At 42.6% G+C, this 13,244-nt stretch overlaps 1 protein-coding gene across 2 annotated transcripts in view; it reads left to right on the forward strand.

The window, feature by feature from the left end:
• Positions 1 to 1,412: 1,412 nt before the first annotated feature.
• Positions 1,413 to 13,244, forward strand: part of rerg (RAS-like, estrogen-regulated, growth inhibitor) — a 35,626-nt gene continuing 23,794 nt past the window's right edge. Inside the window, exons 1-3 of one of the 2 annotated variants that reach the window (XM_077006420.1) lie at positions 1,413 to 1,626; positions 4,088 to 4,140; positions 5,758 to 5,933. In XM_077006420.1, the coding sequence (XP_076862535.1) occupies positions 5,873 to 5,933 (61 nt within the window). In that variant the 5' untranslated portion in view covers positions 1,413 to 1,626; positions 4,088 to 4,140; positions 5,758 to 5,872. The remainder of the gene's footprint in view (positions 1,627 to 4,087; positions 4,141 to 5,757; positions 5,934 to 13,244) is intronic. The other variant, XM_077006419.1, reaches the window with a different exon arrangement.

A 13,244-nucleotide genomic window follows, 5' to 3' on the forward strand; every position in this document is an offset into this window, starting at 1 on the left:
TTAAACATGCGTTTTCTTGGGTTTCTTAACGTCCTTGTGCACTGTTTTTGAATAGGATTTTCTGGCCGTCTGAATAACCCCATATCACAATGCCAGCGATAACGCTGCTAGCTAGAAGTGAGACGTTCAACATTCTTCTGTTGTATTTTCACCCTAGAACTGAACGAAACATGTTCAAGGCACACATGTTCGCTCTCTCGGCTGGGGTACAGAGAGCACTTTTTGATCACAGCTCAAATGTTTTATGGCTCGCTACATAAATCGTTTTTTGATATCTCAAATGGAACAAATGTTGACAAATGTCCTTAGTTGTGTAGACCCACATTCATCAAGGAAAACAACAATAATAAGAAAGAATAATATAAACGCTCCGCCATATATTTTTGCATAGTTAATTATTTGCGACATAAAAGTGAAAGATGGAAATGTTGGAAGGACCGGGACGCTGTTGGCTGAAAGCCCACTGTACCACAAGTACACTGCCACGATTTGCCGGCAACAAGGATTATTTAAGAGAACTGGCCAATCACGCTCTAGCCGTCCCCATTTTTATTAGATAAACGCCTAGCAGCCATTGGCTCCTTAGAAGGGCTTTCCCTTGACGTGTGATGGCATCTGAACAAAGAGAATGTGAATGAGAGCTCAATTGCACTATTCCGAATGAATTCAGCTTTCTTTCTCACATCACGGTGCACTCACAGCGAAAGCTCACGCCGCATACCATTTAACCTACCAAAAGCACCAGCCTCTGATATAAAATGATGCTCCAAAATATTCCGAAGTACAACATTCTATGAAGTAATACTAACATAAATAGAAGTAATGCATTACCAAATGCATGTCATGCTTCGTTCAAAGCAATTTCATGTGGACATCTGAATCAGGTAGTATCTTAAACAAATTTGCTTTTTAACGCGGAGGTCGAGGCATCTGCTATGATCTTCGAACTCACGCGCTTGTATCTGTTATTAACGTTAAGTGTGTTGTCGCCCTCTAGTGGGTAGGTACAGACAAAAGTCGAATGCACCAGTATAATAAATGAAAGACGTTACATATGAAAATATTACCCTATTTAATAACATGATGTAAATTTGACGCGCACAGACACACACACACACACACACACACACACACACACACACACACACACACACACACACACACACACACACACACAAACCTTTCAGAATATCACATTGTTTTGATCACTGGCGATAAACATCTGCTCATAGCTAGAACCAATGCAAATTATGTCCTTTTTGGAAACATAACGTAGACCAGACCCCAGTCCATCGTCGGAAATTAGCCAACAAATATATCGGTTTTCTGGCTACAAAGTGTTCAAAAGAGGGCGCCAGACACCTCCACGCTCATGGATGACTACTGGTATGTAGAAGGGCAGGCTGAGGAGCGGCTCCGCTCCGCGTATTGCGGCAGACCGTCGCTCTGAGGAGCCCCGAGTACGCGTTGCTTATCACTGCTGTGTGAATATTGGGAGCGCAGCGCCCTTCAGTAGGTTACCGGCACATCTGGAGCGTCTGGCTGCCCAGCCTGAATCACCAGGGGCTTTGAACCTACTGGCTTCTATTTTTTCAGAGATTTCACAGATTGGCAAAATATTTGAAGGTAAGTGGATTTATTCATTCACTTGACAGCAATTATCCACAAATGGGGAAAATGTCAAAAGTCGCCTATTAATGAAAAAGCTAGGTTGGTCTTTATGATTGTCATATGCTAGCTAACAGTATGTTTCCAGTTCTTCATTAATCATAATGTATGCTTCATTTATGTTTGTTGCTATTTTATCCTCTGACGCATGGGTGTCCACGTCAGGAGCCTCTCATCAATGACACCTCAGAGGGTGTATGACAACACCAGAAATGTGCTGGCAAATATAACTAGCGCAAGTAGTAATGATTAAACTTAAACGATTAATGATTATGGTATAGGCAATGATTCGCAGTCCGTAAATCTGAACCTGATTGATTTGTTGCGTCCGTTGGTGATCTACAATTTCAGAATTAAATTTGTCTCAAAGTAACCTTCGGTGCGAGGGTTATGCATGCAAAAATAAATCACGAAGTTCCAAGGAACGTTATAAATCACGATGAGTTTATAGATAGCTCCCACACATGCTATGAAAGGAGAGTTGTAGGTTTTGCTACCCCATGCCCCGTAACTTGTTCTAACGACGTGGCCTGTTCGATGCTGCTGTGTCCTTGGAGATGCCCGGGGCGCCCTGATTCACATTCGACTGGTCCTCGCATCCTCTTGCCAGGCAGCTAAGTTATCGGAAGGTGCTTTGTCCTAGTCTGCATTCATGCCGGCCACTGGATGCGCCAAGAGTGCGACGCTGTAAACGAGCTGATGTCCAGATCTCAGACGAAGGTAGAAAGAAAACGCGTGGCAAACTTTACAAGCGCAGAAAGGTTAGCAAACTTTAGAGAATTCCAGATGTAGGCCCAAAATGGAGACGATTATGTGTACGTTGCCTAAATAGTTTATTTCATTCATCAACGTATTTATTGTTTACCTGAAGAAGAAAGAAGACAGGCCTATTTAAAGATAATTTACGAGTTGTGCAGTTCCAGTATATAGGGTAAATAAAGGGTTTTTTTTATGTGGAGTGGTCTCCACCCCAGGTTTGGTTAAATTGAAGTCTCAATAACGTTTGGTATTGTCTTCCATTGATTCCGTTTTTATTAATATTTCTTCTTCTTCTTCTTCATATTATTATTATTATTATTATTATTATGCAATGCTATGTGTATGTTAATTGACATGTGAAAGTTGATTTGCTTAGGTTTGTTCATAAGGACAATTCATATGTTCATTATCATTCCCCGTTTCATGGCACAAATCTGAATCCCTAATGTCCTTAGCAGGGGTGTGTCAAGCTTATCAAAAGTCTGGGTTCTGGGATATAATAGCACACATAGCATATTTTAGTATCATTTTAATCTGACAAAAGTGGGGGGGGGGGGGGGGGGGGTTGGGGTTGACGGAATCCTGTTTCACCAAAAGTGGGGTTGTAGCAAACCCTCAATTCTTAGGCAGTAACACAAGCAGAGAATAACAGCCTTAAATGGGCCCTTGCTGGTGAACAAATCCTTACAGCCTTAGATGTAGAGTATAGATTTGACTTGCTGACTTGTTTCTGGTTACATGATCAGACACATCAAATAAAACATTTCTAATCCCTTTCCAGGCCGGACTAAGATGCCTGCATTGGTGGATGCCATCTGCACTGACCCCTGCCATATGATTTTATGTGTCTGTGATATTTTAACGCACCAGCCATTATTCAGTCTGCTAGCATAGGCATCAACCAGTGTTCTGGAGCCGTGTTTAAATCTCTCTGAAATGTTTTTACTGGATCTTTGGCCAACGCCTCTTCTCTTTGTAGCTTTAAATGTTCTGTAATGACACTGGGTAGGGGTTAGATCAAGGGTGTGTTTAGTGTAGAAAGTATGGGAGTTGGGAGCTGCATATATTTTAAACAAACACACACCCACCCACCCACACACACACACACACACACACACACACACACACACACACACACACACACACACACACACACACACACACACACACACACACACACACACACACAAACACACACACACACCCACACTCACAACCCCAAGAACACACTCATGCACGCACACACACACACACACACACACACACACACACACACACACACACACACACACACACACACAAACACACACACACACTCACAACCCCACGAACACACTCATGCACGCACACACACACACACACACACACACACACACACACACACACACACACACACACACACACACACACACACACACACACACACACACACACACACACACACACACACACTGTCTCCCAAGAGGTGGTAAGCGACCATCAGTGAGGGTATGACCAACCGTCAGTGTAAGTGCTCTAAGCCTCACTTTGGGTTTCCCCCCAAAATGCTCCAGATTTGTTTCACGTGTCAGCGCGTGACCCTCGGAGACCACTTAGCAGGCACTTAGCTCCATCTGTCACTGCCTTTATTGAAGATATTCATCTCACTCTCCTGTTTTAGGCTGTGTTTGAAGGAACAAAGGCACAACCACCCTGTTTAACAGGGGACTTAGGGTGAGTAATTACAGTGATGTTTGTGAGGTCTTGGGTGCTGAAGTCTACACGTCAGTGGCATCACAAAGAGAACTTTTGGTGTTAAAGTGTTTTTATGTCCTACTGCTTCACAGCCATGGGAGGTAGTATTACACAGTATATTCTCATGGGAGGTAGTATTACACAGTATATTCTCATGGGAGGTAGTATTACACAGTATATTCTCATGGGAAAACTAAATGGCTGGTTTCACTCTCTTTGTATGAATCTGGTGAATCTCAATCCTCGATTTCCCTGCAACCTTAGGCTGTTATACCTACATTGAATGCTGAGTGTTACAGTAAATGAAAGTTAGAGTGCTACCCCTGCATTACAGTGTTAAAGGTATGGTACTGAAGTGGTATGCTGTTAACATCTGGCCACATGGTTGGGCACTGTGGACACTCTGAAACTGGGCCGTTATTGCAGTGATGTTCGCATACTTCGACACATTCTGTCTATCTACAATAGACAGAGTGTTGACTTTCCATAGATGTTATCAATATTGCATCACACCAAATTTGCAAATGCAGAACTTAATACTATTAAGAACTAGAGTGGTACAAAAAAAATACACACATTGTGCTTTTACTTATTACTCATGCTTTTTCAACATGAAATATCGACATGTGTCATTTGGATTCATGGATAGTTCATGTATCTACAGGTACCATATAAACAATGATGACATAATGATAATCAGGACATAGTCATGATAAAAAGCATGTACCATGGTGAAATGTTCAGGCCATAAAGCATGCACACGCTGGTCTTAATGTGACAGGAGATGGTCAGGGCTGTCAGTCTGGAGACCTTCAATCATATAAGCACCCCGTAAAAAACACCCTGAAGAAGGGGAGTGTCTCAAGACTGCTAGGGGATTAGAGCTATTACGCACAGCACTGAGATCCAAAGTGAAGTTGAGAGCAGTGTAGCCTCAAAGACTGGGTTTAAGATCTCATATGGGTTTAAGATCTCAGCTGGGTTTAAGATCTCAGCTGGGGTCAAATTCAAGCCACTCCAACCCTTCGGGCAAATAACACAGCATCCATGACTTAGTAAGCACTTGTTCAGTTTAGTACATGTGGCATGCATCTGGTATGTCTGGCTCCTCCAATAATAATAATAATATTACTGCTTCCACAGATTCTATCCTATTTTCTTCAGTAGTTTAGATAAATACGTATTTTATAGCAAATCTTTTGAAAGATCTGATGCAATGTGTCCCACAATTTACCTCTAATTGGCTGGTGACAGTGAAAGAAATTAAATCGATATGACGATCTATTTAGCGGCAGGCGCTGTACGTTTTGATTCTGAATGAATAATTAATCCCTCACATCCCTCACATACACGCACATACGCTGTCACAGACGCACTCTGCCCACGCCAAGGATGAGTGTGAGTCATGACGATAATGTTGTTATCACTGATGGAAACAGGGTATGATATGTTTCCAGCATAATACATTTGGCAGTCGTGCATGAAAAGAGCACTCCGTAAGACTCGCCACGCTTGCCACGCGCCAAGCGAGGTGCTCGCTAGCTGTTTGGGAACGCTTCGGGGCTTAAAGTCGCCTGTATGTGTCCTGGTTTATAGGTGATCCCACCTTTACATGCCGAGACAGAGATGAACGGATGAGCTGTCAGCGACGTTACACCCACACCTGTCCGCTCTGCGATCCAGTCGTTGTGCTGAAGTAGCTTCCGTCGCCATGGCGAAGAGCCCTGAGGTGAAACTGGCCGTCTTCGGAAGAGCAGGAGTGGGCAAGTCAGGTAAGACTATTTAAATAAGTTTTGACAGTGATGCAAATATTTAAATATCAAAATACGTATATTCATATTTTATAGCCGTGCAATTTGACAGGAAAAAAAATTAAGTAGCACGTTCGGTCAAAGCTAAGACATCATCCACTCGCTCGCATAACCGCGCTCTTTTGAACATTGGAGTTTCCTGTTAAACGCCTGTAGATTTTGACTGACACCTTGACGTATTAAGCACTAGTCAGGTGCATTCAACGCTTTAATCGTCTAACAGAATGGAATATATTAAATCAGTTCATCAATGACCAACACTAACAAATGAGAGGGATGCTGCACTATGTTATATCTTTATTAAACACAATAGAGAGGGCTGCTCAGGGCTGCTCCCATGAATACTGCCTTATTTGAAGTGGTATGTGAAGTATTAAATTGCATGTGTGGCAGTAATCTGAAGAAATCAGAAAAAGTCACCCAGCTTTCCTTATTCCTTATTTCCAAATGGTGGTTGAATATGTTCCCCCGACTCTCCTGAAGAGTTCAAAAAGTGTTACTGGATATCATGGAGACTATAGTGAAGATCCCATTATCATTCTTGTCAGATCTATTACTATTGTGTTTAGCTGTTCACTGTGCAAACTCTAAATTGGTTCTCACTAAATAATCTGTTTATAATTTCCTAACTTCTTTTCAGTTACTCTTATAAATTCCATAGCAATTTAAAGTTATAAATAAAGCAACATTGTATGTGTTAGCTTGTCAACTGATTTTGACCAGAGGATTGGGTTACACTTCTGAGCTTTGGTTCCTCCCAGAATTTCTTCCTCTTCCTCTCTCCTTGGTTTGTGTCAGAGTTTTATCATCTTCATCCCTCCTTGGTTCTTCTAGGAGTTTCTTCCTCTTTCTCTTTCCTCGGTTCCTCTCAGAGTTTCTTCCTCTTCCTCTCTCCTTGATGTGTGTCTGAGTTTTGGAGTTTCTTCCTCTGTCCTTGGTTCCTCTTGGTGTTTCCTCCTCTTCCCTTGGCTCCACTCAGAGTTTCTTCCTCTTCCTCTGTCCTTGGCTCCACTCAGAGTTTCTTCCTCTTCCTCTGTCCTTGGCTCCACTCAGAGTTTCTTCCTCTTCCTCTGTCCTTGGCTCCACTCAGAGTTTCTTCCTCTTCCTCTGTCCTTGGCTCCACTCAGAGTTTCTTCCTCTTCCTCTTCCCTTGGCTCCACTCAGAGTTTCTTCCTCTTCCTCTGTCCTTGGTTCCACTCAGAGTTTCTTCCTCTTGCTCTCAGGGAGTTTTTGCTTGCCATTATGCCCTTTGCTTGCTCATTAGAGATCTGAATTCTTTGTGTATGTAATTTCTCTAAAGCTGCTTTAAATTATGACCATAAACATGTGACAAAGTTACATAACTCAGAAATATATGCAGTATTTATCTGTCTTAAAGAACATTGAAAGTTAGATTTATCAAATTGACTATGTTCTCAAGATTTATTAACTTGAGACCAGATTTTATATGTGCCTATGAAAATATCTCACCTGTATGTGTTGGATGGAGCCCGAAGGTGCTAAGCACGACAACCAGCAGAAAGAAAGCAGAAGAAGTGAACTGTGTCACCATAACACCTTAAAGAAGTTGTTCATACTTACTGATACATACAGTAATTACTGATTGAATGTAACAGCATTGAAAAAATCTGAGAATTTACTTGCAAATACACACACTGACCACTATATACAGCATGGCAAGTCTGAATAATTGTTCATCACTAGTCATAAATGACGTCATGTGATTACAGTTTGGCTCTAATTCACAGCCTCTTTTCACAGATGATGATCCAAAAAAAAATAACTTCAATAAATCACTCAGCTTGCCGAGACAGAGCCATGTAAAAAAAAAAAAAAAAAGGCAAATGAGCCAAATTGGCAATGAGCATCCCATATAGAGCATATGCATTTGTGTTGCAAAATGAATAGTGATCTGTACCATGCTATGTACTTTATGAGGAGAATTTTCTAACAGTGACATAATAAATGTCTTTTAACTTTCTCATGGGGAGGGAGTACACAACAATGTTAAAACTGGAAAATGAAATGTGGATCAGTAACTTTTTGGGCAGTTTATGGCATCCTGTAAATAAACGAAGTCTTAGAGGTTCGTGCATCACCAAGAAACTGTCCATTCCAAAAGCAATCAAAATGAAAAAAGGAAAAAAAATGTACAAATTAAATTTCATATACTTCATCACAATTTTTTGCCCCAGACCTTCAGATTGTGTTCTCATGAAGACTATGTCTCAGTTTTCAGCGCACTGATACATGTAGATGGGAGGTAGTTGTGTGAGTCTGATTCCATGTGCTGGAGAGAGAGATATGTGACATGGACCCTGAACAAGTACGACTGCTATCTCCATCGAGCACAGTCAAACTCTGCTGGCAACTGGGGGACTTGAGAGATCAGTTACGTTTACTAATTAGGAAATTGGTTCCAGGACAGAAGCAGGGACTAGATTGTATGATTGTGGTTAGAGAATGACATCAGAAAAGGAGGTTGGTAGCCTTCCATGAGTAGGCCAGGTTTCAGGAGAGCATTGTTACCCGCATGCCCTGCAGTTGGTTTTCCTGGCATCTCGCTCTTTTCAAATCGATGCTGTTCTTTTGGGGCCGTGTTGTTGGAAAAAACTATCGGCTTGTACTTGTTGGAAAACACTTAATGAGAACCCATTTCTGGTCAGGTGGATAATGTTAACTACTAAGAGTGAAAATAAGATTGTTTATCCCAGTCACTGCATGTGTTCTTACATTCCAAAACCTGTTTTTAACTTCAAGAATGCATGGAGTTGTCTCAGGTCATTTTGTTATCATTTTATTGAGTCTATATGGTGGCTTTTAAACCTTGAGGTTCATATTATCCGATCTAGGGTGCACGTGTGTGCATGCACGTGCACACACATCCACGCACAAACCCACTCCCCAACCTGCTTTTAATTTGAGCAGTGGAAATAAGGTTTATTGAGTGTGAACCCATGGCCCCATAAAAGGCCCTGTCTCCATCACTACTCTAGCAGACACAGCAGCACCACCAGCCCAGTTCCCCCTTTTCTCCACTTCTCCCCATTGCCAAGTCATAACAATAATAAAGCCTGGTCTTGCAGCCCGCTCCCAGCTGGATGTACTGCTGTTTATGGCTCCGTTGGCCACTGCCACTCGTGAATCACTTTAAATGCATGTGCCTCCCCCATGTGCACGGGAACGCTAGCATTCTGAGGAGAAGAGGACGGCAGAGGCGGCCGCCCCGTCGCAGGTAGACTCCCCCCTCTTCTAATACACTGACAGATCACGACAGACCACACAGAGCCAAGGCACGCTCAGCTGGGCGGCCTCACCAGGGCTGTTATTTCATTTCCGAGTTTTATTTTTGCCAAGGGTCTTTTTGTAATGGTATCCAAAAACAAGCAAAACAACCCTGACAGAGAGAGGGAGAATGAGAGAGGGAGAGAGAGAGAGAGAGAGAGAGTTAGTTTAGGAAGCACTATACCACTGACTCATCTGCTTTAGGGAAAGTGTCCTTTATTGTCTTTAACAACCTTTTAGATTTTGTTATTAAATCTCAATAACAGTCTCCATTGTTTTAAATGTAGGGATCTTTTGCAGCAGGAGGCCAAGAGATTAGCAGAAGGAACTCTTATGTATTCTGTGTGTGTTGGTCTGTCCCATGACTGCCATGATTTCAAGAGCGATGAGGAACTGCAATGTAATGAACCCAAAACTGGATCCAATGGATCCAAAAAATTGATCCAAACTACATATTAGCTCAACCTGAAACCATCTGGTCCCTCAAGGTGGACAGATTAAGAAGCCACACTTGAGCCTTGGACCCTTGGGCTTCTCAAGCAGGAGTAGCTGTGCCGCTGGAGGTCAACACATCAATGCGGTCCCGGCAATAACGTCCTGTGAATGATGGCATCATGTGGATTTTATTGTTTGTGAATGGACTTGTTGGACTAGGGCCAGAGTGTCTTATCATTAAACCATTGTGTCCCAAGCTCACTTGCCTGGCTGTGTGACAACTAGAGTACAGTTAGGCAAAAGAAAACACACAAATGTCAGTGTGTCCCTTAATGGACGACAACGAGTGCCCAAAAAGAGGCTCTCGTAAAGCAGCAACATTAAACGAATCTATTATGCCATTACGCCAGACACCTGGGTTGTGTTATTCAGGCAAAATTGAAAGTCTCTAAATAATGACATTTGTGATTGAAATTGACGATTCATTCCGTCTCTGCCTTAATGCTCCTGAGGTCAGAGCGCTGCTCCATGGCAGATGCAGAGGAAAGAGAAGCAGACATGGTAATGCTAATCTCTGCATATGGGATGAAAGAGTTCTGGAGTGCCTCTGTCTCTGCAGGTTACTGACAGTACGGCACACAGCATGTATCAGAGCTCAGCTAACTTTGATTCAATTTTGCCAGGCAGCAGCTGATGGATGTGAAGGTAACCTGGTTTGCTTTAATCTAATTAGCCTGCATAGATACATTTGTTTTATGTAACTAAACCACTCAAATCAGGCAGATGAAATTTTACTGTGAGCCAGACTGAAACAGATTTGTATTTTTGCTGTTCATTTATAAAATGGATAAAAAATGGCTCTACAAAAGAGATACGTTTAATGTAGCATCATCACATACTGTTATACAATAGTCATAGACTTATTTCAGTTATAAATATTTTTGTGTTTGTTGTTTGTTATAATTCATTATGGTAGTTCATTCTTGCAAAAAAAGAATAAACATACATATATTCAAATAATTAATTAGCTATGAATATAAAATAGGAAAAGGGCATGTGTACATTGGTAATAATTTTTACTTTATATAAAAAAAAATTATACAGGCTTTATTTCCGTGCTAGACTCTCTTGACCAAAGTGGCGATTATAAGTTCCAGTGTCCAGCCAGGGATTATCTATTATAACAGGCTGTAAAGTGAATAACATCATTAAATTAGTGTACATAAAAGGTGTATTTTACATGTGTAATTCGTGTGTCTTTTCCATGTGCAAAGATCTATTTCAGCATATCACTCTTTATTATTTTAACTTCAGCTGCATGCTCCCATTTTCTGAAAATACTTCCACCTCCTTTCTGCTGTACGCAGATGACAAGTGGCCCACCCTGTCCTTACATGAGACTTACAGCTCCCTGTCTGACCTCACAGATGACAAGCGGCCCACCTTGTTAACACCAGCTCCTAATCCCTTCATTGGTTATCTGTTCTGAAGTTAAGACTGTTTTGTTGTTTTTACTGTAACTGGTTTCTTGGATATGGGTTAAGACTAGTCTTGGAATAAACTGTAAGGTAAGCTGTGATGCTGAAGTAAACCTAATTTTCACTGCAGGGTTAGAACTAGTGGTGGTCTGGGAAACTGGTCTTGAATATATTTATTTTCATACATATGTTTTATCATAGCAACATAGGTGTTAAATATTTTCCTGCTGGATCTCTTAGACCATCATGGTTGCATCATTCTGGTAAAATCCTAAAACCCATCTGAAGAGTAGTAAGTTAAGAGTAACCTGTAAATGATTTCTATACACCTCAGGTTGTTAGTTGCTAAGCACTTATTTCTAACACAGATTAAGGCAGCTGTTGAAACAACAGGAATGATGGATGTAGGTTAGTCACTCTAATTTTTCTAACAATTAGAATAATAGCATTCTAACAATGCTAGTATTTACTAACATTTCATATGTTAATCAATTCTAACACTAAAATACTTGTCCTGGGCCTATAAACAATAATCTTTTAAACCTAATTATACCACTAACTGCATGTTATCCCATTAATTACATACAAACTACTGGTATACCGCAATAGAAAAAAGAGCATACACAGCCCAAGGAAACAACATGGCATCCATATACAGAGCATGACAACATTCCTCTCATTGCGCTCTCCTTTGACACCGGCCCTCAGCAGGTCTGAGAGCTTGAAACCCTGCTCTGGGAGGACCCATGACTCATCCGGATCATCACCACAAGTGGAGGACTCATCATCCCACTCGATATGGAGATAAGGCCCACTCGATATGGAGATAAGGCCCAGGAACAGCTGGCTTGTCCCGGCAGTGGTCAGCTCCTCAAACGCAGTAGTGGGTGTGCCGCTGTGGGTGTAAGGACACCATCCTGGATAAGAATGCGGTGGGGAAGAAAGAATGCAGAACCAAGCAGGAGGGAGCAAACTCAGCACCATATAGAATTTTTTACATCATGTGCTGCTTAAAGTTCACGAGTTGATTTCGCATTGATGTGTTCCTGTTTTTTCTAAACCATCTCTTAACTGCTAGCGCCAGTCAGTTATTCCAACATCTGTCTGAGTCGAGATGAGACGGCCCGTCATTCCGGAGGTCTTTCCTGCCAGTGCGTTCCCTGTCCCTCCGGCTTACGGCTTGGCGCCGTGCAGGGGAGCTGCTGTATTGCAGGCCGGCTGCTCCAGAGTGCCTGCTCGCAATGAGAAGCAGATGGCAGGCAGACGAAGGAGTGCGCGGCCTCCCCGCAGATCAGCAGTGATGCGGCCGCACATCAGCCTCCTCCATTCTCACTTCGCCACGTTCCTTTGGCATTTCCCATTTTCCGCCGCGCGGGTTCAGATTGGGCATGGCACCAGGGAGCGGGTCCTCCCAGGTAATGCTGCTGCCGCGATCGCGCTGATGTTGACAGGTAAATTTTGTTATCAGGATCGGCTGGTTTGCTATGGAAGGCGTTGAGAGGACATGGCCAGAAGTGAAAGAAGGCGCTCAAAAATGACATCCAGCTTATCTGTATGTGGGCCGTGGGTGTGGAGATACAGGGTATGTTGCACTGTCTGGGGCACTGAGACATACCGGGCAGGCCCCTGCATGCATGCTGCTGATACCCATCTGTGCATATGTATGCAGAATTACTATTTGGTAGCACAAGGCCTTTGGTAGTGCAGCACGCCTGCAGGTGGCTGGTGTCTCATCTGTTCTGTCAGAGAGAAAGCACCACAGGGAAAAAACAGATGGAAAACTAGCCTTTAAGCCCGTCGGTTTTTGGCAGTTTTGTGCACCACGCCACCGTGGTACAAAGCATGTGTAGACAGATGCCTACCACCGCTGGGCTGTGGTGGAATAGCGTTTGAGCCCAGATTCCAGTCTGCACTCAGCCTCAAAGTGCATTATGGAGCGAGCCCAGTGCAACTATTTCTTTGTTTATGTTCGGATGGAACAGGGTGTCCTTGGAGCTCCATTTATCTGTGCATGTGTGTTTCTAAGAGGTCCATTCTCCCCACGCACATCCTGTCTACCTGTTCCTTCACTCAG

This window comes from Brachyhypopomus gauderio, chromosome 5, assembly GCF_052324685.1.
Source record: "Brachyhypopomus gauderio isolate BG-103 chromosome 5, BGAUD_0.2, whole genome shotgun sequence".
Classification (NCBI taxonomy): domain Eukaryota; kingdom Metazoa; phylum Chordata; class Actinopteri; order Gymnotiformes; family Hypopomidae; genus Brachyhypopomus; species Brachyhypopomus gauderio.